Source organism: Gouania willdenowi, chromosome 20 (assembly GCF_900634775.1).
Source record: "Gouania willdenowi chromosome 20, fGouWil2.1, whole genome shotgun sequence".
Lineage (NCBI taxonomy): Eukaryota > Metazoa > Chordata > Actinopteri > Blenniiformes > Gobiesocidae > Gouania > Gouania willdenowi.
The window spans coordinates 3,925,438-3,951,656 of record NC_041063.1 but is presented as its reverse complement, the minus strand read 5'-3'; the positions used below and the strand labels follow the sequence as shown (position 1 = coordinate 3,951,656).

The window sequence follows — 26,219 nt, the reverse complement described above, 5'->3', positions numbered from 1 at the left end:
TTTTAACTCCCTCTATTGCTGTTGACACAGTCACACTGTTATAAGTTACCGGTAGTTTTTAAAAAGTGATCTTGATTATATAGTAAAATATTAGAAAGTCATATCCACAGTAGCACATTTGTGAATAAGGTGGATATAATAGCAATTGATATTCTATTAAAGGTCATAATAGACCAAATGACCTCTTCCATGTGTTTTCCTCCTCAAAGCAGCACAGTGTACACTTTGCTAAGTGTAACAGCAGCTGTGTCATTCTTTAAGCAATTGTGGGCTAACATGTGGGTGTAACATTGGCCACGGTTATACTGTACGATGTTTTTTTTTAAATTCGGAATTAGTTATTCCGAATTAAATCATTCGGAATTAAAGTGTTCTGCTTTGTGTTTACATGGAATTAGTAATTCCTGAACTGAGGTTTACATAGAAAACCGGTTTATTCCGCTTTAGATAATTCCGCTTTTGGTCTGTGGGTTAGGAAGGTTCTGATTGGACAGGGGGCGAACATGACGTATCGTGTCTATCCGGAAATACACACAACAAACCTTTTATTGTCGGCTGTAACACAGAAGACCACACATGAGAACTGTTTTCACCTTTATTTTGATTGTAGTTTTAAAGCAGCAACTCGACAATAACACATGGTTTCAGTTTGGACCGTTTGAGATAGGAACTAATCACCGGTAAATGAAGCCCAGTAAAACAATCACCAGGAATAAATAGTTGCTTCCTGGTAAAGATAGTAGCTGTAATAACAGGTAAAATGATCAACTTGGTGATATTACAGCCTGTGAATGCAGAATGGGGACGCATTTACTCCGCCTCTGGGTCCTCGTGCCTGCCGTCCGTTGAAGCCTGTTCCTTTTACTGCGTTTACCGAGGTTCGTGTGTGTTTAATAAGTCTGTGTGTTTATGTCTCCGTCCATCCACTCTTTTCATTATATCCATGTCTTTTAAGGCTCTTATTAAATAGTCTCGGCTGGAGTCCGGGCCGACGCCATCTTGGATTATGTTGTCACCAGCGCGTCATCGCTGCATCCGTGTGATATAAACAAAGGAAAAATGCAAGCCCCTAAAATTATTGTGGAGTTTCATTAAATTGGTGAATTGAAGATCTACAACTGGATTATTTGGTAATTTACACAATAGTTAATATTTTCTCTATCATTTTTACTTCATCCTGCAGGCCAAATAGGATGCTCTAAAGGTCCCAATTTGGCCCCTGGGCCTTGAGTTTGACACATGTGGCATAGACAATGCAAATGTATTCATGTCTTGATAATAGTGTATTTAGGAATAAACATTGGATGAGATCAAACCTGAGGACAAGAATGATTTCCTTCTGAGATCAGTTGAATCTAATTTGATCACTGGGTGAAAACTTGCAACATTAGCTGTAACACAAACTGTATGTGAGAAGAGTTTCAAATGACGTTTTTTTCCCACAATGCAGCTGAAGCTTGCATCACTCTGATCACTTTGTGGTGACTTTGCACTGTTTGAATATCTTAGCACTGAAGCTCTCCATATTTCCTAACATTACTTGATCCTAAATTCCTTCTAAATGTATCAGTATTATTAACGTCTTCTCTTTCCTCCAGAAGTTTGGCAGTAATCAGTCCAAACCAGAGTTCACAGTGGATCTGCGAGGGGGGTCGGTGGAGTGGGCATCGAAGGACAAGTCCAGCAAGAAGCACGTCATTGAGGTATCACCTATCTTTTTTATTTTTTCTTTGTTTACACATGCTGTCAAAGGTCAACACTGCAAGAAGCGCAATCTTTTTTAGACAGCAATGCATGTTTTGTTATTGCAATTAAATAAATTTCAATAACAATTTGTTTAATTGGGGAGGGGGGGACCGAGAGAAGAGACTCAAGGTAGGAAATGGAAGGGTGGGGAAGAGTTGATTATTGTAAAGTGAGAGTGAGATGTGAAGTTGTAGTAGAACATATTGTGCTCTTATTGTGTTGTGTATTCAAGCCAGTCTGGTGACCAGTGTGAAGCTTAAGTATAATGGTGGTGGCTGTGGACAGAGGGAAGGAGTGAATGGTAGTACCTAAAACAGGTATTTGGGATCAACGTGTCTAAAGTTAAGCCCACTACGAGTTTCATCCCACAGCCCAAGGCCAGTGCATCGTAGACCAATGTATGTGCAAAACCACTACTGCAAACCCAAGCGCTTCCCCGGAACCAAAGATGCAGCCAGGCTAGCAGAAAGAGCGGGGGCTAGGGAGAACCAAGCCACCACTCTACGACCGAGCAGCCCCCCAGACGACCCCAAGATCTCAAGCCGAGGGGCAGCCACCGCCCCCCGTATACACACCCGAGAAAGCCCCAAGGAGCCAGCACACCCCGCCACCGACTCCAACCCCAAGGCCCCAGCCAGACTGCCACACCGGCATGTGGCGCATGCATATCTTTGACTTCCTGCTCCAACCAGTCAGAGCAAGTTCATCAGATCTGGTTCTTATTCCTTCCTCCAGCTGAAGACTCGCCAGGGAACGGAGCTGCTGATTCAGTCTGAGATTGACAGCGTAATCAATGACTGGTACCGGACCCTCACAGAGACCATCAACACACATGTGAGTGGACTTCTTTATTCGCTCAGGCCTCTCAGATCTGCAGTCTCAGATTAGCTCAGGCTTCTCTGTGTCACTACAAACTCAGACCTGCTAAATCAAACGTTGCTGACTAGGAGTTTCCTGATGCAACTTTTTCACTTGCAATATTATGACCTTGGGTCTTGGCCAATACATTGTAATCTTCACATAAGAATATTCTACATTTGAATAAAATAAATGTGAAGACCCTGAAAAACAATATATTTATTATATCAGACATTTTCGATGCAGGCCAATATAATTTGATGCTTGTCTTCTGATTTAAGACAGATATCGGATTGGGACACCTGGACCAGGTTTTGGTTGAGGTTTTTATTTTTATTTTTTTGGGGTCGTGTTCTCAGTTCTTCTTTTGGGACACAGAGCAGTGGAGTCCTGTGACGGTGACACAAGGATTACGTTATTTTGCGCCGCTTTTTTATTCATTTAAAGTTGAGGGTGCGGCCAATGTGATGGTGCGCTTTATGTGTGGATGTTTCAGTCAGTCACACGTGTTCAGTGAAAACAGGTGTCAGGAGGCTGAATATTACTGATTACTGCCCCTACAGCACAATGAATTAACTGTAACAGCCACTGAACATTACAGTGAACTGAACGTTCATAAACGAGCTTCGGATAATGTGGGGAAAGGTAAAGCTATCACTGCTTTAATAAGTCATGGTCCATATGCAGGATGTTTGTTTTTATATATATATAAAATAAGATTTTTGATTGTTTGAATAAGAATCAAATACCGGTAATAAATTGAAGTTTGAGGAGCGGGGAGTGGTGCTCGCTCTTATGCATTTACAGTGTGAAGAGCGAATGAAAAGTACAAAGGGGGCAACTGGAGCCATTCTTAACCAGCTCTGTGCATGTGTGAAACTAGCCTGCGTAGGTGTGAACTGCACTGCAGGGGACCTAAGTGAAGCTGGCCCCCCACCCCACGCAAAACTCTGTGAAAATTGTCTCAATCTTTTGTGCCGCGTTGGCGCTGGTTTGTCCCGAAAACATTATTGTTTGTGCTGCTTTCATTTTTAAGATATTTCACAATATTTTAAAGGTCAATCTAACGTCACGCAGCCCCCCGACAACGTCCAAATTGAACACAAGTAGCCAGTATTAGTGCACAATAGTGACAACATGGGCCAGCTCAGATATTTTTATACTGCATTTTATTTTAAATAGATTTATATTTGAGAAAGTGAGAGTATAAAAATACAATTGTTTGAGATTGCATGTGGTGTTTAACATTGAAAAAGAATAATAATTATTTAAGTTATTTGAGCTTTCTTCGTCTTCCTGCACTGTATATCTATTTATGTGACATTTTGTGTTGTTTAACTGTGCAAAATAGATCAATAAAAATAAAAATGTAATTACATTTTAATGCGTAATTAGGCATTTCAGGCGACCCCATTTTAATTTTATTCCCAGCAGATCCCGCATGGGGTCACGACTCTAAAACCCTGCTCTCAGGAACACTGCTGCAATTAAAAAATTAATCTTATCTTATTTTTTTTTTTTTTTATTTTATTTTTTTTTTTAAATGGTATTATTACTTGACATTTCAGGCGACCCCATTTTATTTCCAGGTGACCAACATGGGGTCACGACCCCAAAGTTAAAAAACCCTGTCTTAGAGTCATGCCGTTACCATGTGTTGGAAATAAAATATTACACACGTGCACATTGGTGTGTCCTCCAAAGCAGGCGTTAGAGTGGGACGAGGCCATTGAGGAGGATTTGCCTGAGTCTCCAGGAGGTGAGAAACAGGACAAAGAGAAGGAGCTGAAGGAGAAGGAGTCCAGAAGGAGTAGAGGTATGTCCTGCTGCCTCACAGAGGTTTATCTCCACAGCTCACTCGTGTGTGTGTCTGTAGTTATGAAGGCCTCCGTTAGCATGGACTCTTCAGACCAGAAGAAAACCAGGATGAAGCTAAGGAAGTTCCTGACACGCAGACCTACATATCAGGCGGTACGGGACAAAGGATACATCAAAGGTAGACCAGCAAGACCAGCAGAGGACAAAACTACAGCTTTAATGTTGGTGTGAGACTGTGCTGTTGTTTACACTGTGCGTGTGTGTGTGTGTGTGCTCGCGCGTGTGTGTGTGCGCGTGTGTATCCGCTCCCAGATCAGGTGTTCGGCTGCAGTCTGAGCAATTTATGTCAGCGAGAGAACTCGTCAGTGCCCAGCTTTGTTAAAATGTGCATCGAACATGTAGAGGACTCTGGTACGTTTAAGTTGTGAACACTGGCAGTGTGTGTGGGTGCGTGTCTGTCATCACCGCATGTGAAATGCTCACAATTATAAGAGAAAGTTAATTTTTCCACTTGACTGCTCTATATATTAGTTTGTCAGCCCATGCCTGATGCTTTCTTTTTTTTAATATTCCTAATATCCATATTTGATTACTGGTTTACTGCACATGCTGATGTTCCACACTCTATTATATTTAATGAATGTGTGTGTGACATATTTAGTCTTTCTGGTAGGCTGCATCATCTATAAATGTGCAGTAAAAAAGTAGTATTAGGCAGACAGTACCGTCACTCACCAACAGGGGGCAGTGTTCAGCACTAAGGCTAGCAATAAGCAGGCATCGATTCCTAAACAGTTCATTGAAAATGTTTTTTTGAGATGAAAAATACTTGTTTGTATTGTTAGAACATATGGAATGGATTAAATCAAAACCTTTCAACACATCCAAATGTTTTAATTAAGGCCAAAGTTTAAATATAGTCAAAATCTTTTTTGGAAATTACATTCAAACCGTTTCAGTGCAAGAACATACAATATATACAAGAAAATATTTTTTCAATTGCAGAATAAAAATGAATACAAGTAAAAGTACAATGAAATAACTTGCTCCCTATTTGCAAATATAAGATTAAATTTAAAAAGAGAGAGGCATTTTAGCATCTATTGGGTTCATATATTTGTGCATCTGAATTCCTCAGCAGTCATGAACATCATGTGAGGAGAAGATACTTTGGGTACAGAACGTTTCTTCTTCTCCTGCAGGCCTGAGCATAGACGGTCTGTACAGAGTGAGTGGAAACCTGGCAGTGATCCAGAAGCTGCGCTTTGCCGTCAACCACGGTGGGTCTCACTTAACCCTTTACAAGATATTTTCAAGATACGCTAACTCTAAAACTGAAAGTTTGACCTGATGGTGGCGCTGCAGGAAAAGTAATTTCATCACCACAACCAGTAAAGTTCATACTCATGTGGTCATTAATGTTGTCAGTGAATTTGGAAACATTTGGTTGAAAACTAAAATAAGATAAATTAATTCTAATTTAAAGGTTTGGCCTGATGGTGGCGCTAGAGAACAGGTCATGGTTTCATTATCAAGGGGTTATTTATGTATTCAACAAATAAACAAAGTGCGGGACAGAAAAACAAGTTTCTGAAAATCATTTTCTGGAGGCAAATATCCCTGGGGTCAAATTGACCCCATGAGTCAAATTTAATATTTAAGGATAATAGGAGGGTTAAAACTCCTGAGCTGCAGGACTGATTAACTCATGTTAGGGCTGGGCGATATATTGAGAATCAATTCAGTTTTTTTTATTTTGACAGTATAAAAAATTACAATATGGTCTATATTAATATATATATTTTTATAGCTTTTTTTGTATCAAAATATTTTTGATATTATGTTTTAGATGCTGCTTTCACTAATTCTCAGAAGAGCATGAAAAGTACAGTTAGATGGATTAATGAGTGTGTCCTAACTCAGACCTTCCACTAAACAAGCTGTACTACAGAACTCACTCACACGTGCTGTCTCTTAGAGGTGAAAAAGCCTCAAGTGGCTCATGGTGTAGATGTATACAGTATATAGATGTTTATTAATAAATGTGCCTGTGTCACATTTTGCATCAGCAATTTTAACCATGAATTGTCTTTCTGGTCAGACTTAATTTGAATTAAAATAATATAATTTATATTGTGTATCGGCATTCAGAGTTTTGGACTATATTGTCCAGTCCTGACTTGTGTGTCTGACCCGTTTCCAGATGAGACGGTGGAGCTGACAGACAATAAGTGGGAGGACATCCACGTCACCACTGGAGCTCTTAAGATGTTCTTCAGGGAGCTTCCTGAGCCTCTCTTTACCTATGGGTCCTTCACCGACTTCATCAATGCCATCAGTGAGTCATTCTTTTTTTTTCCAGCACAGAAACGGTGGCTGTGCAAAGGATGACAATTGTCCTGATGTGGCCACAAGATGTCGCTGCGTTACTGTACGTTCACCTGCTCCATGTCTGTGTCTTAGAGTGCTCTGACTACAAGCAGCGAGTGACTTCCATCAAAGAACTCATCAAAAAGCTGCCAAAAGCCAACCATGACACCATGCAGGTGCTCTTCAAACATCTGCGCAGGTAAGCTAGTTACTATTCATACAGAGTTCAATACTAATAGGCTGTGATGTACATGTCATACTAACATACTACTCATACCCAATCTAGCATCAAAATTAATACGTAGTGCTTTCACATTAGATAGTATGGATGAATTGAGTATGCGAGAAATACCCTAATGTATACTATATGGGGACATTCTTGAAGTATGCATGGCAGGCGTTATGTCAAAGTGAAAGTGGTGCATACTAGCAGCATCATTGAGTGGGAATCACCACCGTGGCTCAGCTGGTCTTCTGATCAAGAGGTTAGGGGTTCGATCCCAACCTATACCTGTCTATGTGTTGAAGTGTCCTTGGGCAAGACACTTGTTCCCAGTGGTCGACCAGCACGTTGCATGGCAGCTCATTCCCATCGGTGTGTGAATGGGTGAATGAGCTAATATTGTAAAGCACTTTGGGACTCCTTCAGTGTAGGGATAAAATATAATATATAAATAAAGTCCATTTCCCATTTCACAAATTTACACAAATTGGCTAAAGAGAGAAGAGAACTGTGGCAGTGCTGGATGTCAACTAGTACACTCTTGGAAGACCAGCCTATTTTTGTGCTTTAATGGTAGATCTTCATAACTAAGTCATGGAAATTTGCTAAAAATTTTTGCAAAACTTTTGAAAATCATTGTGAAAAACGTGTGAGAACCCTATTGATTGATTGATTGATTGATTGATTGATTGATTGATTGATGTCTTTATTTTGAACATGTAAAAAGATAACGGAACAGAAGTTTACAACAAAATAATGATGAATTACAACAGCAGTAGGGCTGGGTATCGCCAGGTACCTCGCAATACAATATACCACGATATTATTGCCCACGATAACGATATCACGATACAGCAATATGACGATAATTAATATATTGCGGACAAAATTGATCCACGTTACATTACGATATCCGTGTCACTGAAGAAATTCAGAATTTATTGACTGCACTGAAATAGGGCGTCGATGCGTCGTCTGACCAAAACAAAGATGGCGGCACCGGAGAATAACTAACGTGAGTGGCTCCTCCGAGTTTTAAAAGTGCAAGGCAGTGAAGACACGCACTTGTTCGTCTAAGGTAGCCATAACACTCGTCTCTTTGTGTGACCGGACGGCAGCGCATCGACGCAACAAGGAGGAAACACCCGCCTTGACATCAGCAGCAGCAGCAACACACACACACACACACACACACACTTCATAAGGTGTGTTTTTAAGTTTGTTTTGTTGGAAAAGCACTTTCTGACTCTGAATGCATTATTTTGTACTTTTATATTCTTACTTGAACTTTATTTTGGAATTTTGAGTTAAAGAGCAATAAACATATATTGCAATGTTACGGAATTCATGTTTTTTTTCCATTTTAGATATGTAAATCAACATGTGTAAATGACTTTTAATCATTTAAAGGGGAGATAATCAATAATCGAACTGGAAAAATGCAAAACATTGTCAATCAATTTCACATGAATGACAGCCAAGTGTATACTGCACAGTCCATCCATCTTCTTCCGCTTAACCGTTTCCGGGTCGCGGGGGCAGCATCCTCAGTAGGGAGGCCCAGACTTCCCTCTCCTCGGCCACTTCCTCCAGCTCTTCCGGGGGACCCCGAGAAGTTCCCAGGCCAGCCGAGAGACATAGTCTCTCCAGCGTGTCCTGGGTCTTCCCCGGGGCCTCCTTCCGGAGGGACGTGCCCTGAACGCCTCACAAGGGAGGCGTCCATGGGGCATCCTAATTAGGTGCCCGAGCCACCTCATCTGGCTCTTCTCGATGCGGAGGAGCAGCGACTCTATTCTGAGCCCCTCCCGAATGACTGAGCTACTCACCCTATCTCTAAGGGAGAGCCCAGCCACCCTACGGAGGAAACTCATTTCGGCCGCTTGTACCCACGATCTTGTTCTTTCGGTCATGACCCAAAGCTCATGACCATAGGTGAGGGTTGGAACGTAGACCGACCTGTAAATCGAGAGCTTTGCTTTTTGGCTCAGCTCCCTCTTTACAATGACGGACTGGTGCAGACTCCGCATCACTGCAGACGCCACACCAATCCGCTTGTCGATCTCTCGCTCCATCCTTCCCTCACTCGTGAACAAGACCCCGAGGTACTTGAACTCCTCCACCTGGGGCAGGACCTCATCTCCAACCCGGAGAAGGCTCTCCACCTTTTTCCGGTCGAGAACCATGGACTCAGATTTGGAGGAGCTGATTCTCATTCCGGCCGCTTCTCACTCGGCTGCGAATCGATCCAGTGAGAGTTGAAGGTCACGGTATGTTGGAGCCAACAGGACCACATCATCTGCAAAAAGCAGTGATGCAATACTGAGGCCCCCGAACCGGACCCCCTCAACGCCCTGACTGCGCCTAGAAATTCTGTCCATAAAAGTTATGAACAGAATCGGTGACAAAGGGCAGCCCTGGCGGAGTCCAACCCTCACCGGAAACGATTTCGACTTACTGCCGGCAATGCGGACCAGACTCTGACTCCGGTCATACAGGGAACGAACAGCTCCTATCAGGAGGTTCGATACCCCATACTCCCGGAGGACCCCCCACAGGAATCCCCGAGGGACACGGTCAAATGCCTTTTCCAGGTCCACAAAACACATGTGGACTGGTTGGGCAAATTCCCATGACCCCTCAAGGACCCTGCTGAGGGTGTAGAGCTGGTCCACAGTTCCACGGCCAGGACTGCTCCTCCTGAATCCGAGGTTCAACTATCCGGCGGACCCTCCTCTCCAGTACCCCTGAATAGACCTTACCGGGGAGGCTGAGGAGTGTGATCCCTCTATAATTGGAACACACCCTCCGGTCCCCCTTCTTAAAAAGGGGGACCACTACCCCGATTCTGCCAATCCAGAGGCACTGCCCCTGATGTCCACGCGATGTTGCAGAGTCGTGTCAGCCATGACAGCCCCACAACATCCAGGGCCTTGAGGAACTCCGGGCGGATCTCATCCACCCCGGGGCCCTGCCACCGAGGAGCTTTTTAACCACCTCGGCAACCTCAGCCCCAGAGATAGGAGAGCCCACTCTCGGGTCCCCGGGCCCTGCTTCCTGATTGGAAGGCGTGTCGGTGGGATTGAGGAGGTCTTCGAAGTATTCCCCCCACCTATCCACACCGTCTCGAGTCGAGGTCAGCAGCGCACCATCCGCACCATACATAGTGTTGACGGTGCACTGCTTCCCCCTCCTGAGACGCCGGATGGTGGTCCAGAATCTCTTCGAAGCCGTCCGGAAGTCGTTCTCCATGGCCTCACCAAACTCCTCCCATGTCCGGGCTTTTGCCTCGACGACCGCCGTGGCTGCACTCCGCTTGGTCCCACAGGCCAAAAAGGCCCGGTAGGACTCCTTCTTCAGCTTGACGGCATCCCTCACCCCCGGTGTCCACCAACGGGTTCGGGTATTGTCACCACGACAGGCACCGACTACCTTGCGGCCACAGCACCGATCAGCCGCCTCAGCAACAGAGGCACGGAACATGGCCCACTCGGACTCAGTGTCCCCCGCCTCCTCCGAGACATGGTTGAAGTTTTCCCAGAGGTGGGAGTTGAAGCTCCTTCTGACGGGAGACTCTGCCAGGCGTTCCCAGGAGACCCTCACTATACGTATGGGTCTGCCAGGTCTAACCGGCATCCTCCCCCGCCATCGGAGCCAACTCACCACCAGGTGGTGATCAGTTGACAGCTCCGCCCCTCTCTTCACCCGAGTGTCCAAGACATGCGGCCGCAAGTCCGATGACACGACTACGAAGTCGATCATCGAACTGCGGCCTAGGGTGTCCTGGTGCCAAGTGCACATATGGACACCCTTATGCTTGAACATGGTGTTTGTTATGGACAATCTGTGACGAGCACAGAAGTCCAACAACAAAACACCGCTCAGGTTCCGATCAGGGGGGCCGTTCCTCCCAATCACGCCCCTCCAGGTCTCACTGTCGCTGCCAACGTGAGCGTTGAAGTCCCCCAGCAGAACGAGGGAATCCCCAGAAGGAGCACTCTCCAGTACTCCCTCTAAGGAATCCAAGAAGGGTGGATACTCCGAGCTGCTGTTTGGCCCATAGGCACAAACAACAGTCAGGATCCGTCCCCCCACCCGAAGGCGGAGGGAGGCTACCCTCTCGTCTACCGGGGTAAACTCCAACGTACAGGCAGTAAGTCGGGGGGCAAGAAGTATAGCCACCCCGGCCCGGCGCCTCTCACCATTGGCGACTCCAGAGTAGAAGTGAGTCCAACCCCTGTCGAGAAGGCTGGTTCCAGAGCCCTTGTTATGTGTCGAGGTGAGACCGACTATATCTAGTCTGAACTTCTCCACCTCGCACACAAGCTCAGGCTCCTTCCCCGCCAGAGAGGTGACATTCCACGTCCCTAACGCTAGCTTCTGTAGCCGGGGATCAGATCGCCAAGGCCCCCCGCCCTGGACGACTGCCCGATCCACACTGCACCGGCCTCATACGATCCCTCCTGCGGGTGGTGGGCCTACGGGAGGGCGGGCCCACATCATCCTTTCGGGCTCTGCCCGTGGGCAAAGCCCCGGCCACCAGGCGCTCGCACTCGAGCCCCAACCCCGGGCCTGGCTCCAAGGTGGGGCCCCGGTAGCGCCAATCCGGGCGACGTGAACTGCCTTTGATTTTTATCTTTCATATATGGCTATTGAACCGCTCTTAGTCGGACCCGTCACCTGGGACCTGTTTGCCTTGGGAGACCCTACCAGGGACATTAAGCCCCCGACAACATAGCTCCCAGGATCATTCGGGTACTCAAACCCCTCCACCACGTTAAGGTGGCGGTTCATGGAGGAGTATACTGCACAGTGGCTCTTCTTAACACACTCTGACCACAACCTATAGTCACATGTCCTTGTTATGTTTAAGTCTTTAAGGAAAGACTGAGACAAAAAAATGCTTTACCAAAATGTTGTTCATCATTATAAACAAAATGAATGCAGAAAACAGTCATTTCAGTGCTCGTATGATCAACTTCTCTGTAAACATGGACACATATCAGTGCTGCTTAACAAGCAGAAAAAACTTGTTTTATGAAAACTGGAAAATGTCACTGCATATGAAAAATAAACATTTCAGTTAGTGCATTATTATATAAACTGGATTGTCTATGAAAATCTGGGACACATTTTAACTTATTACTGTATGTTTGAACATTATGTAGCTCCACACTCATTCTGTTTCATGGTTTTACTCCACAAATTGATATTGACTTTTCAATGTTGTTGGAACACTTAAAATTTTTAAATGTAACTTTCCCTTTAATTGATAACCCTCCCTAGCTTATTGGGAGCGGAATGTAATATCGTCCTGGAACTGGCTTCAGGCTAAAAGTCAAATATCCCCTTTTCAAAATAAAAGCATCTCTTCTTGTCTTTTGTCAGTAACACAATGGAGGGTCTCCAAAAATCTCCAAAATGGGCCTGTGGCGCCGGGTGGGCCTGTGCTGGCCCTGGTGCGGGCATGGGCCTCCCCCCTGCTCGGCCGCTCCCCTTGGTGGCGGGGTGGCGTTGCTCCGGGCCGGCGGGCGGCGGGGGTCGCCCCCTGGGGCGCCGGGGGTCGCCCCCTGGGGCGCCGGGGGATGTTGTTGGTGCCTGGCTGTGCCCGGGGGTGGGGGGTGTCGCCGTGCTCCGCGGGGCCGGCGCGGTCTGGGGGGGGTGCCGTGGGGGGGGTCTCCGGCTGTGCTGTTCCGGGGCCCGCAGTGCCACTTGCCCGTCTGCGCCATCTACCCTCTCGCGTGGCCCGCCACGCGGACGGGCCCGGCTCACACTGGACAGGCCTCCTACATGTTCACTTCACCCCACTCCCAGCTGGTCTGGCTCACTCAGAAAATGCACCACACACCAATACCCAACCCTTGGGGGGCTGGATGGTGGGGCTGGGGGTGGAGGGGGCCGCCACCTGTGTTACTATGTAGTGGCATGGGGGCGGCCCTCCCACCTCTAGTTGCCCTACTAATCCCTCCAATTTAATCGCATCTCAACATGTCACCCCCCGGAGGGTGTATCATCATTTACACCCTCCGGCCTATTACACCACATACACATAAATCCACAGAGGCTGGAGGGGGAGCACCGCTCCCCTCCATCCCCCTTCTTTTAATTACACCCCATACATTCACCAAACACACACATTCACACAGGGGATCGGGAAGTGCCTCTCCATTGGGGAATGGAGAGGCACCATAACAGGGTGGTGGGTTAGTACACATATTTGGGCCTCTCCGGTGGGGGCCTGGCCCCTCTGTTGGTGGCTGGGCCACTGCATAGAGTAAAAGCACATCAAGATGGTGCGGTCGGGCGTGGCGGTGGGTCTCGGGGGGGCTTTGCCGGGGTCTCTCCTTGCGGGGTCTTTCCGGGCTGTGTCGGCCGGGTGGGGCGCGGGGGTGCCTCTCCCCCTTGGGTGTGGCTTGGTGCTTGCTTTGTCTCCTGGTGGCCTTGGGGGCGGGCCCCGCGGTGTGCGGGCCCGGGGCGGCCTGCCTCGCCGGTTTGGGGGGTGGGTGTGCTGGGGGGGTGCTGGTGTCCTCACCGGGGTTGGGGCAGGGTTGTTTGGCGCCTCGGGATGATGCTGTTTACTGGGGGGGCGGCGTTAGCTGTTCCGATGGTTGAGGTTGCTTTCGGCCGCCTGGTGGGTATGTCCTGCCATCTGCGGACTGGTGGGTGGGTCCGGGGCATCTTTGGCTGGGGGCTGCTGTCCCGCGCTGGATGTGTGCCGTTGGGGTGCCTCCGTCCCCGCGGTGGGGGTCGCCGGTTGCTCGCGGGCCGGCGGGGGGCGCTGCCCTGTGGCTTGCGCTGTCCGGGGGGCGGCGGGCCCTGGGCTGCTGGCCTTGTGCCGTCTGGGGCTGTGCGGTCCTGCTGGGCTGTGGCCGGGACCTGGGCTGGGGTGGGGGGCGCGTCCCGGGGGGCTTGGCCCGGGGGCTTGCCCTTGGGGGGTCCTGGTCCCTGGGGGTGCTCCTGGGGCCCGGGGTGCTTGGCCGGCTGGCCGGGCCGGTCCTGGCGGGGGTCTTCTGGGGCGGGTGGCGCGTGCCGCGCCCTTGCATACCTTCTGGTGCGGCCCCTGCTTGGGCAGTCCCCCGTGAGGCAGAGTGTCGGGGTTAAATTAGGGGGCCACATCCCGGCGGGGCGGTCTGGCTTGGCCTCTGGAGGGGGCCCTGGCTTTAAAGAACTGAAGCTCGTGGCGCGGGCGGCATCAGCATCTGGGGCGCCCGGGGGGGCTAGGTTGGGGTGCCTGGGGACCGGCGGGGGGACTCCCAGCGGCCCCCTGGTACCTTATGCGGCTTGGGGTGTGGTCGTTCGCCCTGGGCGGGCTGCTCCTGGTGCTGCATCCATTCCGGGTCCTCCTGGCCTGGGGTCGGGTCCTTGCTGGCTCTGGGCTCACCGGCGGGGGCCGCCGGCTGCCCGTTCGGCGTGGCTCTGGTCGTCTGCTGGGCGTGGGCTTTGGCTCCTCCGCTGGGGTCTCGGGCGGGGGGCTCTCTGGGCCCTCCCCTCGGGGGGCTGGGCGCGGGGGTGTGGGTGGTGGTGGGGGGGTGGGGGGCTGGGGGGCCTGGGGGTTGGGGGTTGGAGTCGGTGGCGTGGTGCGCTGGGTCCTTGGCTCCTTGGGGGCTTTTCGGGTGTGTATGGGGGGGGCAATGGCAGCCTCTCGGCTTGGGACCTTGGGGGCGTTCGGGGGGCTGCTTGGCCGTGGGGTGGTCGCCGGGGGCCCCTAGATCTCTCGCTCTTTCTGCTGGCCCGACTGCTTCTTCGGGCCCGGGGGCGGCTTATGGGTTTTGCAGTAGCGGCTCTTGGAATCACATTTGTCATGGACGCACTGGCCTCGGGCTGTGGGATAACACTCATACTGGGCTCAACCATAGACACGTTGTTCCCAAATACCTGTTCTATGTAACTTCCACTCACTTCCTCCTCTGCTCACAGCCACCATCATTATTCCTAAGCCGCACACTGGTCACCAGACTGGCTTGATAACACAACAATAAGCACAATATACACAACCACAATTTCACATCACATCACTTGAAACTTATTGATTATTCCCCACCCATTCGTTTTCCTATCTTGTATCCCTCCTCCCTGTTAACTCCCCCCCCCCACCCCCCTCACCCTGGTGTAACACTGCCCTCTCTCTTTTACATCCTCCCTTTAATAAAGTATTTACCCTTCCCTAGGGAGGGCTGGTGATGGTCACAATTATGCAATGAAATAAATTCATTTATTTAATTGCAATAATAAAATATGCATTGCTGTTAAAAGATTGCACTTCTTGTAGTGTTAACCTTCAACAGCATGTGCAAACAAGGTAAAAAAAAAAAAAAAAAAAAAATCTCCAAAATGTTAGCTTGAAATGTGTTTCTGTGAGTTTTATGGACCACATGTTGATATTCTACTTGGTCACTTTCTCACTTAAAATGTTTTCAGAACTTTCCATGATGGGGAATCAACAGATATTTAGCCTCAGTGTGATTCAGATTTTTGTTGTTGTTGGTTCCAAATGCATCTGGGAAACTTAGAAGTATACGTCAGTGGGAACAATCATCATCCTAATCATACTTATAGTATATAGCACACAATATATACTCATTGAGCCCTGACTTTGACTTTTAGGGACTTCTTCTGATATACTGTATAACTAGATTTCTTTATCTGTAGGAAGGAAAATTCAGTAAACACACATATGTAAATATTCAACACGTTAGAGAAGGCTTGTTTCCATCGCCGTTCACTGGGCCGACCAATGCCAGACACATAAAACAACACATTACAGTAAAAGGATGAGAGTGAGAGCAGAAGTAATGGGACAAAGGGGACACATTGGTTTTAGAGCAGCCACACAGTCTCCCACATCACACTGTGGACCTTTAATGGTCATGATCTAGTTTTTATTTTGTCTTTAACACAGGCGCACACACACACACACACACACCTGAAGAACGTAGAGCTCTGAACCTCTCGTGGATCCGTGCGCTCTCTCGTCTCCTGGCTGTTTAGCGCGACTTCTTCCCATCGGCCTGTGGGCACAAACACAAACTAAAGCTAGCGTGAATCTTTCGCCCCACTATCTAATTTGCATTTAAATGGTGCCATGTTTGCTGTAATTCATTCCCTATGAAATTTATAGCATGACATTCAGTGTATGGAGTTTTGTGTGCATCAGCAGTTGGATTTAATCTGCCTGTGTTTTCCTCCATGAATGTGTTATTGTTTAGCACACAGGGATGTTAATTCTATTTAAGAAAGCTGTTGTGATCATGCCTGCGGCGCTCCGAGCGCCACAGTGTGCAAAGCTGAGGGAATTTTAAAAATGGAAACGTTACTACAGACGTTTGAGGATAAGTTACAAATAAAAACTAGGGCTGGGACTTTATCTCCTCAATTATGAAAGTGTGGAAGGGGGATATAGGTTTGAGCTCCGTCCGCCCATCTGTCCGAGTTAAAGGGGACAGCTTTTATCAGAAACGGTTTAAGATAGATCACCAAATTCTGTGTGTGGCTTCAGGGTATCTATACCTTGATGGAGTTAGAAAGTGAGAAGCGCGCAATTATTTTTTCCCGAGTTATTTCTCTTGTTTCGTTTTTTTTGGTGGGGGATGTTGATGACTGTCTTATTATTTTAGTTGTTTTTCATTCATTTTTTTAAATAACCGGATGGAAAACAAAAGCTCAGCTGTGTGCAAATTGTGCAAGAAAGAGTTTGCCGATCACCGGAGCTTTTCCGCCTCAATGTTAACATGTAGCAGCTAGCACCTCAATGCTAACATGTAGCAGCTAGCACCTCAATGCTAACATGTAGCAGCTAGCACCTCAATGCTAAAATGTAGCAGCTAGCACCTCAATGCTAGAATGAAGCAGCTAGCACCTCAATGCTAAACATGTAGCAGCTAGTACCTCATTGCTAAACATGTAGCAGCTAGCACCTCAATCCTAAACATGTAGCAGCTAGCACCTCATTGCTAAACATGTAGCAGCTAGCAGGGACAATGGTCCTAGTGGAGCAGACAGTGTCTCCAATCCACACTGGACACTCAGACAGGGTTCAGAGCCAAAATAAATAAATTCATGAGTGAAAAATTAACAAAGTCAGTGGATAAATGATTGTAGTGGACAGTCGACCTCTCTGTGGTAGAGGATGTGGGCGGGGCTAGAATCGCTGCTGCCGATAGCATCGTCTCACCCAACTTATCAACTACTATGTAGAAAAGCTATTTCAAACTAAATTATTTGATGATATCCACTGATATTCTAACTATTTACACTGTTCAGTTTCCACTTCTCTGGAATGTTCTGGACTAAGTGATGTTTTTTAATTTAATCCAAAACATTTGTTTTAGAAAGTTCACAAAAATCCAGAAAAGCACGAATATAGCTTGTGGTTGCAATGCAATCATAATATTCTTTATTCATATTGCGCACGTTTATGTTAGCACTCAATCATGAAAATAATAAATACGATTTTCTTGTTTAAGCTAATTTGTTTTCATTGATTCAGTCATAAACCAAAATCCATTTAAATTGAAAAACGTTGCTTCTTGTGTCAAATATTTTTTGGCCATTAATGTAGACTAGTCCAGATTAATTAATTACAAAGTCTCAAATTAATTGAGTCCCACCGTTAATAAAAACACATACAGAAGTATGTTAAAGTGAGAGTTTATATTGATCACTGATTTCCAGCTGATCATAATGTTTAACCTTTGAACTGTTACCTTTGTCATCCCAACCCTCTTCATCCATCTTCAGGGTGATCGACCACAGTGAATCCAACCGTATGACGACGCAGAGCGTAGCCATTGTGTTCGGACCCACTCTGCTGCGGCCAGAGACTGAGACAGGAAACATGGCCGTGTACATGGTTTACCAGAACCAGATAGTGGAGCTCATACTGCTGGAGTACGACAGTGTTTTTGGAAGGTAGAACAAAGTTCCTCCTTTAACTCTGAGACTGAACTCAGCATCACCACGGACCAATCAGGACAGAACATCTGACTTCTGTTTGTTTACAGCAGAGCTGCACTTGTTCAGGTTTTTGGGATGAATTACAACAAAACAAAACCCACAGATGGAGTTTTGTCACAGTGATGCCGTAATGTCATGTGGATGTCTGTTATTTGGTGGATTTGTGTATTCAGGTGTGTTTCCACATACGCAGGATCTCCAGTATTTGTGAAGCAGTGGTTTAATTCCCTGTTGGAGTCATGACAGATCGCAGCAGGAGCTCCTGGGGCATTGCAACGGTTAAAGCAGGTTCCACTGGATCATTTTCTGTGTCGTGGGGTTTTGTTCTGTCACGGCCGAAGTGTCTTCAGATCGGAAAACAAAGAATCAACAAACTTTGAGTTGTGTCCTCACTTTGGTGAATCCTCCTTACTTGCACTGTGTATGTATGTGTGTACATCTGTGTGTGTGTGCGCGTATGTGAATCATCTGTGGCATAAAAACTTCCTTTGTCCTGTCGATGTTTTGTCCAGTGTAATGTCCTTGTGCTAACACTTGTGTGAGGCTTTTGGAGGCCGTTCAGTGGCAAACATCCAGATATGTCGTCACTGGGATACAGGAACTCATCTCTTACCCTCAGACTGATAGTTCTGCGAACATGTCAGTGTGGGGACCGGTCCACGTTAGCTTTCAATGAGCTGTAACGGAGCAGTAGGGAAGTAACAGCTACTGATGAACATTTGGTGCATCTGACCACACTGATCGACTGAACAAAAGGAAAAAGTATGTTTTTGTTCTTTCAGTATGCGGGTGTCTTTGTTTGTGCACACATTGAATGTAATTCTCCAGCTAAATGTGGTTTGTGAAGTTTATCTGTAATAAAAAAAAAAAGTGAATGAGATGCTGAGGCTGCTTTATACTCTCATGAGCTTTGTGGGGTTCCCTTTCCCTCAGCTTTAATCACATAATGCAATGAATTCACACAGTTCTGATACCCAGCCTATTGACCTGAGTGATTAAGCCTTTATGTCTCTCTCAATCCTTTATATTCCTGGCTGTTAATTATGAAATCAACTGGCCAGAATTACTGCAGATTCCTCTGATGCAGCAAAGCCTCTGCAGCCATTAATCTGCTCTTTCTGTTGGAGGAGGTCGGTTTGTCGTTATTCCTCAGGACAAACGGGAAGGCTGAGGATTAATTGATGTCTAATTAGGTAATTGCTACAATGCCACTTTTGATTAAGACGCTGGAGGTGCAGCGAGTGCTGAGCAAAGCTGCTTCTTGGAACCCTGGCAAGGCTTTAACTGACTTGTGACAAATCTGCTTAAAATGTGGAGTTGGAAGGGTGGCTGCGGAGTGCGGACCGTTATTAGAACTAAACTGCAAAACCACATTTTTAGCTGACAAACTATGTTTTGGTGTGAAATAATGTTGATTGATTAATGCCCAACTGTTGACATTTTGGTCAAAGTATTTCATATTCATATTTTGTTGTAGAGTGTAAGAGTGACTACCTTCTATGGGTTGAAACCAGGCTGTTAAAATCCAAATTTAGCTAATTCTGAAATTGGTGATTTTTGACATTGTGGTGATTCCTTTCATTGCAAATCACCAATACTTCTATAAAAACTAGCACCTGTCAACTGCAATCTGTAGTGAGTAGGTCGGACTGAGGGAATTGTGAATAGAGAGAGATATAATTAGTAGTTCATTGTGGGGGGTGGGGGGGGGGGTTGGGGGCACAATGGGAGAGTGAAAGTGTAAGATTAACAAACAAATACATTAAAACTAGGGAGTTTCATAATGCAGATTTTTTTTGTTAAAAATGATAATATTGATTAGGGATGTAACGATTAATCATAAGGCAGTTAAAAATCGATTCATAGGTATCACGATTCACATCAATACTGTAAAAATGAATCGCAGTACTTTTTTAACCAGCAGAGGGCGCTATCCAGAAGTGTTGGCAGCAGGCGGAATCTGCTAATACTTTTTCTATACTATATTTCAAGCTGGCTTGGGTTCTGCGCGGTAAATGACAGGTCAGGTGATGTGTTTCCATAGTGCGAGAAAGAAGTACAAAAGGATACTGAGGAGATGATTTCTGGTAAATGAATAAGTTATGTTTGAAAACATGTAAAGTACTTGTTCTTAAAGGTAACACTGCAACTCTTATAAAAGTGACTGTCATATTTGCTAAAGTTGTCACCATGTAAGGATAGCTTTACATCAAACTAGTAGTTTGTGTGAAAAAAACACTCATTGAGTCCCGCCGCCTGCTGCTCCTGCAGCCTTTGGCAGATTGCCAGAATACATCACGACCGAGCAAAAAGAACCAATCAGAGCCAGGATTGTGATTGATGGGTTGTCTGACAGCTGTTGCTCACAGGCCCCGCCCCTTTCCCGTGCTGGAGTCTTTTTACAGTGTATGGTCTGGAGGAGTATATGATTTACATTATGTTTCATTTCGTAATTGTTACACTAGAAATCTGTGGTGCATGTGTTGTTTGTGTGCACGCAGCAGCCTCAGTGTGGGTATTGTAAGTGACACTGTTGCTGCTGCTGAGGTGTGTGCACATTGAGAGAGAGAAGCGCTGCAGTAATATGCTTTTAACAGAGCATGTTATATTACTGTGACGTTGCTGATGGACTAACGTTAGCTTGTTTGCTCCTCTGAGGAGGGACTTTGGAAAGTTTGGAGGCAGAGCAACGGGGAGGGAGTGGGAGAGAGCAACCTGAGGCACCTTTAAGCTGTGTGCGTGCACAGCTTTAAATAGTGTTGGGCTGTAAAGCGTTCAGACTACAAAAAATTATTTCGGATGGTTCTGCCCATATTGTGTCGCGCTATTGTGGCCCAAATAGAGCTCTAATAGATTGTTCTTTGGAGATTTTGTAGTAAAGATTGGGTGTGTCTTAACATCTCCAGGAGCCACGCCCATAATTGAGGCATTTTTATGAATTTCCAGTCATTTATGCATGTTGGCCAAAAACTGGAGTTACCCTCAACCCCAAGTTAAACTAATAAAAGTATTCGAGCTCTGCATTTGTTTGTTTGATCCTGTGTAACTGTTAATTAAAGACAACATTCATCTCATTAAAAAAAAAAAAAAGTTGAGATGCTCTGTTTTATCTCTGGTCTCTGAGCAGCATCCTTCAGGATGAGAGTGAAACACATCCATGAGGGTGATGCACGCTGTCAGTGGGCCTAATCCTTTACGCCTGATATCTAAACATTTGACTCACCACCTTATCTGTCAACTCAAAGCAAACTGACACATCACTCTTTATGATCCTAAAAGCTCCTTTTAACACGTGGAGTGGAGGACTATCAGAAGGGCATCCAAGTGTTGACTCATTAACTTTGAGTATTCATTCTGGTTCTCCCTTCCATGGCAGTGTAAAGGTATATTTATTTGTAGATGTATCATGTAGGTACCCCTCTGTGTTCTTGGCCTCCTCCGCCTGCTGTCATTGCCCACGTGTTATTTGGTGGCACAGTTTGTTCCTCTAGCAATGGCTGTTTTGATGGGTGGGACCACCCTACATTCAAAGAAGGTGTCGGAGGTCGGCAGTGAGTCATTAGTCCTGCTGAAAACCACAGGCTGTTAGGACTGCACCACAGGGAGGAGCGCTCGCAGTATTTCCAAATAAGAAAACAATTAGATCACCTCTATAATTCATGGGTGTGACCGCAGCCCAGGCTGGGAGTGTTTGAAGAGGTCCATATGCTGGCTGATCAGCTCACTGCTGGCCCAGACTGCTCCACGGAGGCCGAGGTGTGGGCAGGTAATGTGAACATGCCATTAAAAAAGCATCAAAGATTTATGGAGGTGCAGCTCAACCGCTGCTGCACTCACAGGTGGGCCGACCGCTAAGTGGGTGCAAGCTACACACCTGGGACTTTATCCACAGCTTTGGAAATTAAAAAAAAGATGAGCAAAGGCTTGATTGAAGAGGACGGTGTGTGAAGATGAAATACATGGAACAGCATTTTAGTCTGTTACATGTGAAAGCCTCATTACCACGTGACCTGCAGAGTGACACATTATGGAAATACATTTCATATCAGTGATATCAACCATATTCATCATCTACACCTTTCCTGAAGAAAATGCAAGTGAGGATGCAGGTACTGGCCCGCATCGTCGAACACTACATTAGCATTATCTTAGCATTAATCTAACATTAGCTTAGCATTAACCTAATATTAACCTAGCATTAGCGTCAGCCAAACATCAATTGAGCATTAGTTTAGCATAATCATAGCATTAGCATTATCCTAGCATTAGGCTAATAATAGCTTAGCGTCAACACTATGTCATTAGCCTAACATCAACATTAGCTTAGGATTAGCATTAGCCTAGCATTAACATTAATTTAGCATTAGCCTAACATTGACTTAGCATTTGCCAAGCATTAAGGTAGCATTAACATTGTCTTAGCATTAACCTAGCATTAGCATTACCCTAGCATAACATTAACTAAGCATTAGCTTAGCATTAGCATTAACTTAGCATTCAGTCAGCATGGGATGAAGTCACTGCAAACTTTCACTTTTTATTTATTGAAGTGTATACAGTATATAATGATTATTTAATGTTCTGTAAACCTTGAGTTTTATGTGATTGTTATAATTTCTAGGACCCCATTTTTATCACATTGTTTCAATGTTTTTGAGATTTTAAGAAGTTATATGTGAGTTTTTTTTTTTTTAAATCAAAATATGGTCACCCTACGCTACCATTGGAACCATTGGATAATAAAAAAAAAAATGAGTCGTAGTTATTGAATGTAGCACTTCCTTGAGTAATCTTCTTCTTCGTCTTCTTCTTCTTCTTCTTCTTCGTCTTCGTCTTCGTCTTCGTCTTCTTCCAGGTCTTCCAGGTCTTCCAGGTCTGCTTTTTTTATGTGTCAAACACCTTTAGCTCTATTAGTGCTGAAAAAGGAGAAGCACATCATGATAAAACTAATACATGCTTGATGTTTGTCTGTTTGGTGTCGAGTCATGGGGCAGTTAGGTCTGTGCATGTTCTTGTAGACATTGCGATGTGTGTAAGTGTGTAAGTATTCCAAATGTCAGTTTCATCTAGTGGTTGTTATTAATGAGCTTCAGGCAGAAAGAGTGAATCATTTTCCATGGAAATTCAATGCATTTTAAACAGCAGTGGATCAACACTCACCACCAGGATTTACATAAGGTAATTGCAGGATGCTGAAAGCACCTTCCTGCTGCCAATGAATCTTTTCCCGTCTCCTTACCTTCAGGAATATTTTCAAGTCCATTAAGTGGACAATAAAAACAAGCTGAGGCAGTATCAGTGCTCTGTGACAGATAATCCTCTCTATTGCTTTTTTCTCTTGGACCAGTGGACAAACTGTTGTTGTGGAGAACATCTGACAAACCTCTCATGTTACCACAGCAGATCTTTGGTTGACTGAGTGCAGCTCTTATGAAGACCAATGGAAATGAACGACCAGAACATGTTATGTGTATGCAACTCAAGACAAAAGGTCCTGTATCTGGGGATGGACGATACAGGTGCTGGTCATGAAATTAGAATATCATGAAAAAGTTGATTTATTTCAGTAATTCCATTCAAAAAGTGAAACTTGTATAATGTATATTAATTCATTTCACACAGACTGACATATTTCAAGTGTTTATTTCTTTTATTGTTGATGATTAAAACTGGCAACTAATGAAAACCCCAAATTGAGTGTCTCAGAAAATTAGAATATTGTGGAGAGGTTCAAGATTGAAGACACCTGGTGCACCTGCAAAGGCCTTTAAATGGTCTCCAGTCTAGTTCTGTAGGCTACACAATCATGGGGAAAACTGCTGACCTGACAGTTGTCCCAACAATGCAGAAGAGCTGAAGGCCACTATCAGAGCAACCTGGGCTCTCATAACACCTGAGCAGTACCACAGACTGATCCACTCCATGCCACACCGCATTGCTGCAGTAATTCAGTCAAAAGGAGCCTTAACTAAGTATTGAGTGCTGTATATGCTCATACTTTTCATGTTCATATGTTTCAGTTGGCCAACATTTCTAGAATTTTTTTTTTATCGGTCTTAAGTCATATTCTAATTTTCTGAGATACTCAATTTTTATTAGTTGTCAGTTATAATGTTCAAAATTAAAAAAAATAAACATTTGAAATATATCAGTCTGTGTGTAATGAATGAATATAATACACAAGTTTCACCTTTTGAATGGAATTACTGATATAAATCAACTTTTCATGACCAGCACCTGTATAATATAGATATGGTGGAGGCTGTGACCCTGCCACTCCACCACTATCTCATAATGGGGATGCTGTGCATGTTGCTTATTCTGTCTATTGGCAAAGTAACAAATTAATCACCATTTCAGACATCGTTTGAGATTGGTATGGACACATCTATACGGTCCATACGCAATTCTATGCTTATTCAAGGAGTATCCCACTTTCATTTTGGCCCCTGTAAGTTGAAGAAGTGCACAGCCCTCTCTGTGCAGCCCTCTCAGACTGCGATGACCAGGGAAGTGAGAAAAACTCACTGCTGATTAGATTTCGTAAAACACAGCGTCATTTGAAGTCGTTGAAAAGTTAAATATTTTCAACTTTGAGTGACTCCCAGAGACTCAGATTGTGTGATTGAGTCGCTGGACTCAAGCGAGTCACATCGCTTGAAGGGAAGTCGCTTGTCATTTACATTGATTTCAAATGTAATCTAGTTGCCAGAGTCTCGTTTGCTGTGAAGGGACCTTTCTATGGGTGATGATGCGGCTACGTACAGTATATGATGTATATGGGTTGATCAATAGTAAAGCCTGTTATTTAATCAGTTATTAATATCAGGTTGATGTCCGATACTGGATATTAAAGCCAATATCATCCGAAACCGATAACATGCCAATAATATTGTGCATCATTGCTTGTATCTTGTTCTGGCTCTGAAAACTGCTGCCTGTCCTTTAGGTTAAGGTCAAATATCCATTTAATACATCTTCATTGGGAGGTTGTTAGCCACTATCAGTGTGTGACACACACACACACACACACACACACACACACACACACACACACACACACACACACACACACACACACAGTCCCTGCAGACACATTTCTAGTTAGAGGCGTGTTTGGGCTTTTTGGGGCCATCAAGTATTGATTACACTCTCATTGTTTCTTGGAGTCGTTGGCACAACCGTGAATGGAGGCAGCAGCACAACTAAAAGCTGTGCACGTGCACGGATACATGCATAGATGTTGGTCATGATGAGCGCTAGCAGTCAGACCAATGAAGGAGTGTGTTGTTGCTGAGGCCGAGGGGTATCTCTCATTAACATGGCTAGCTGTGGGGTGTGTTAGCTCACAGTGCATGTATTCCCTGGTGGAGCTGTAATTAGGACTCATCACAGACGCTCTCTGATTGACAAAAAAACAACAACATACCAGGCCTCAGCTCTCAGTGCTGCAGGGAGCAAGCTAAACAAATCACAAACAAGAATTTAATTAAAGGATCGACACGGTCATGCACGGACATCTCCATTGGAGTTCTGGAGTGATCCTGTGGGTGCAGGTAGGCCTTTAGGGGTGGGGGTGCAGCAGGTTGGCAGCTCTCTCCTAAGCTCATTGGATTTGCTCCTGTGCCAACGTCTTACTTAATTAGCTTGCACATTTTTAAGAGCATAAATCGCTTTTACATCACTGCCAGTGGAGCACCCTGCAAAGTGGGTCGATCATATATTATGCTGATCCTCCGCTGGCACACTTTAAGCCATACATTACATTTAAATTTGTGGAAGAGCCTGGGGCCCTGTGGTATAATTCTTCTTTGTTGTGCTGTCAGCGCTAATCTCTCCCCGGGGCTGAGTTTTCAGCTCTGGCTCTGGTTCTTTCTCCACATTGGATGAGTGCAGGGACAGGGATAGAGCACCCACACATCTCTCCTGGGGTTCCTCCTCACATGTTAACCTGCATCCCACTTTCACCTCACCCCCTCATCAGGTGCAGCAGTCAGGAGTTTGTGTGTTTGATGATCCATTACATGTCCATCAGCTCTGGGGATGTTGATGTGTGTGAATCTGGCTGATAATGTAAAGCTCTTTGGAATTAAAGGGTCAGAGATAAGAGTGTATGACCTATTATATACAATGTACTGTTTTCTGCTCAAATATTACTAACTTATTTTACTCTTGTGGTCAATCTGTTGAATTAAATTATCTTGAAAACTTTGCATCTAAATCGTCTCAAAGTTACTGACAACATAATTGACCT

General features: G+C 45.4%; 1 protein-coding gene across 13 annotated transcripts in view; it reads left to right on the top strand.

Annotated features, from left to right (window-relative positions):
* Positions 1–18,979, top strand: part of arhgap12b (Rho GTPase activating protein 12b) — a 101,387-nt gene extending 82,408 nt beyond the window's left edge. For 2 of the 13 annotated variants that reach the window (XM_028433909.1, XM_028433897.1), the window contains 8 exons: positions 1,599–1,703; positions 2,482–2,580; positions 4,312–4,600; positions 4,735–4,833; positions 5,625–5,702; positions 6,626–6,760; positions 6,886–6,991; positions 17,750–18,974. In XM_028433909.1, the coding sequence (XP_028289710.1) occupies positions 1,599–1,703; positions 2,482–2,580; positions 4,312–4,600; positions 4,735–4,833; positions 5,625–5,702; positions 6,626–6,760; positions 6,886–6,991; positions 17,750–17,924 (1,086 nt within the window). In that variant the 3' untranslated portion in view covers positions 17,925–18,974. Of the gene's footprint in view, positions 1–1,598; positions 1,704–2,481; positions 2,581–4,311; positions 4,601–4,734; positions 4,834–5,624; positions 5,703–6,625; positions 6,761–6,885; positions 6,992–17,749 lie in introns of all 13 variants that reach the window. The other 11 variants (XM_028433899.1, XM_028433906.1, XM_028433905.1 and 8 more) reach the window with 11 other exon arrangements.
* Positions 18,980–26,219: the final 7,240 nt, after the last annotated feature.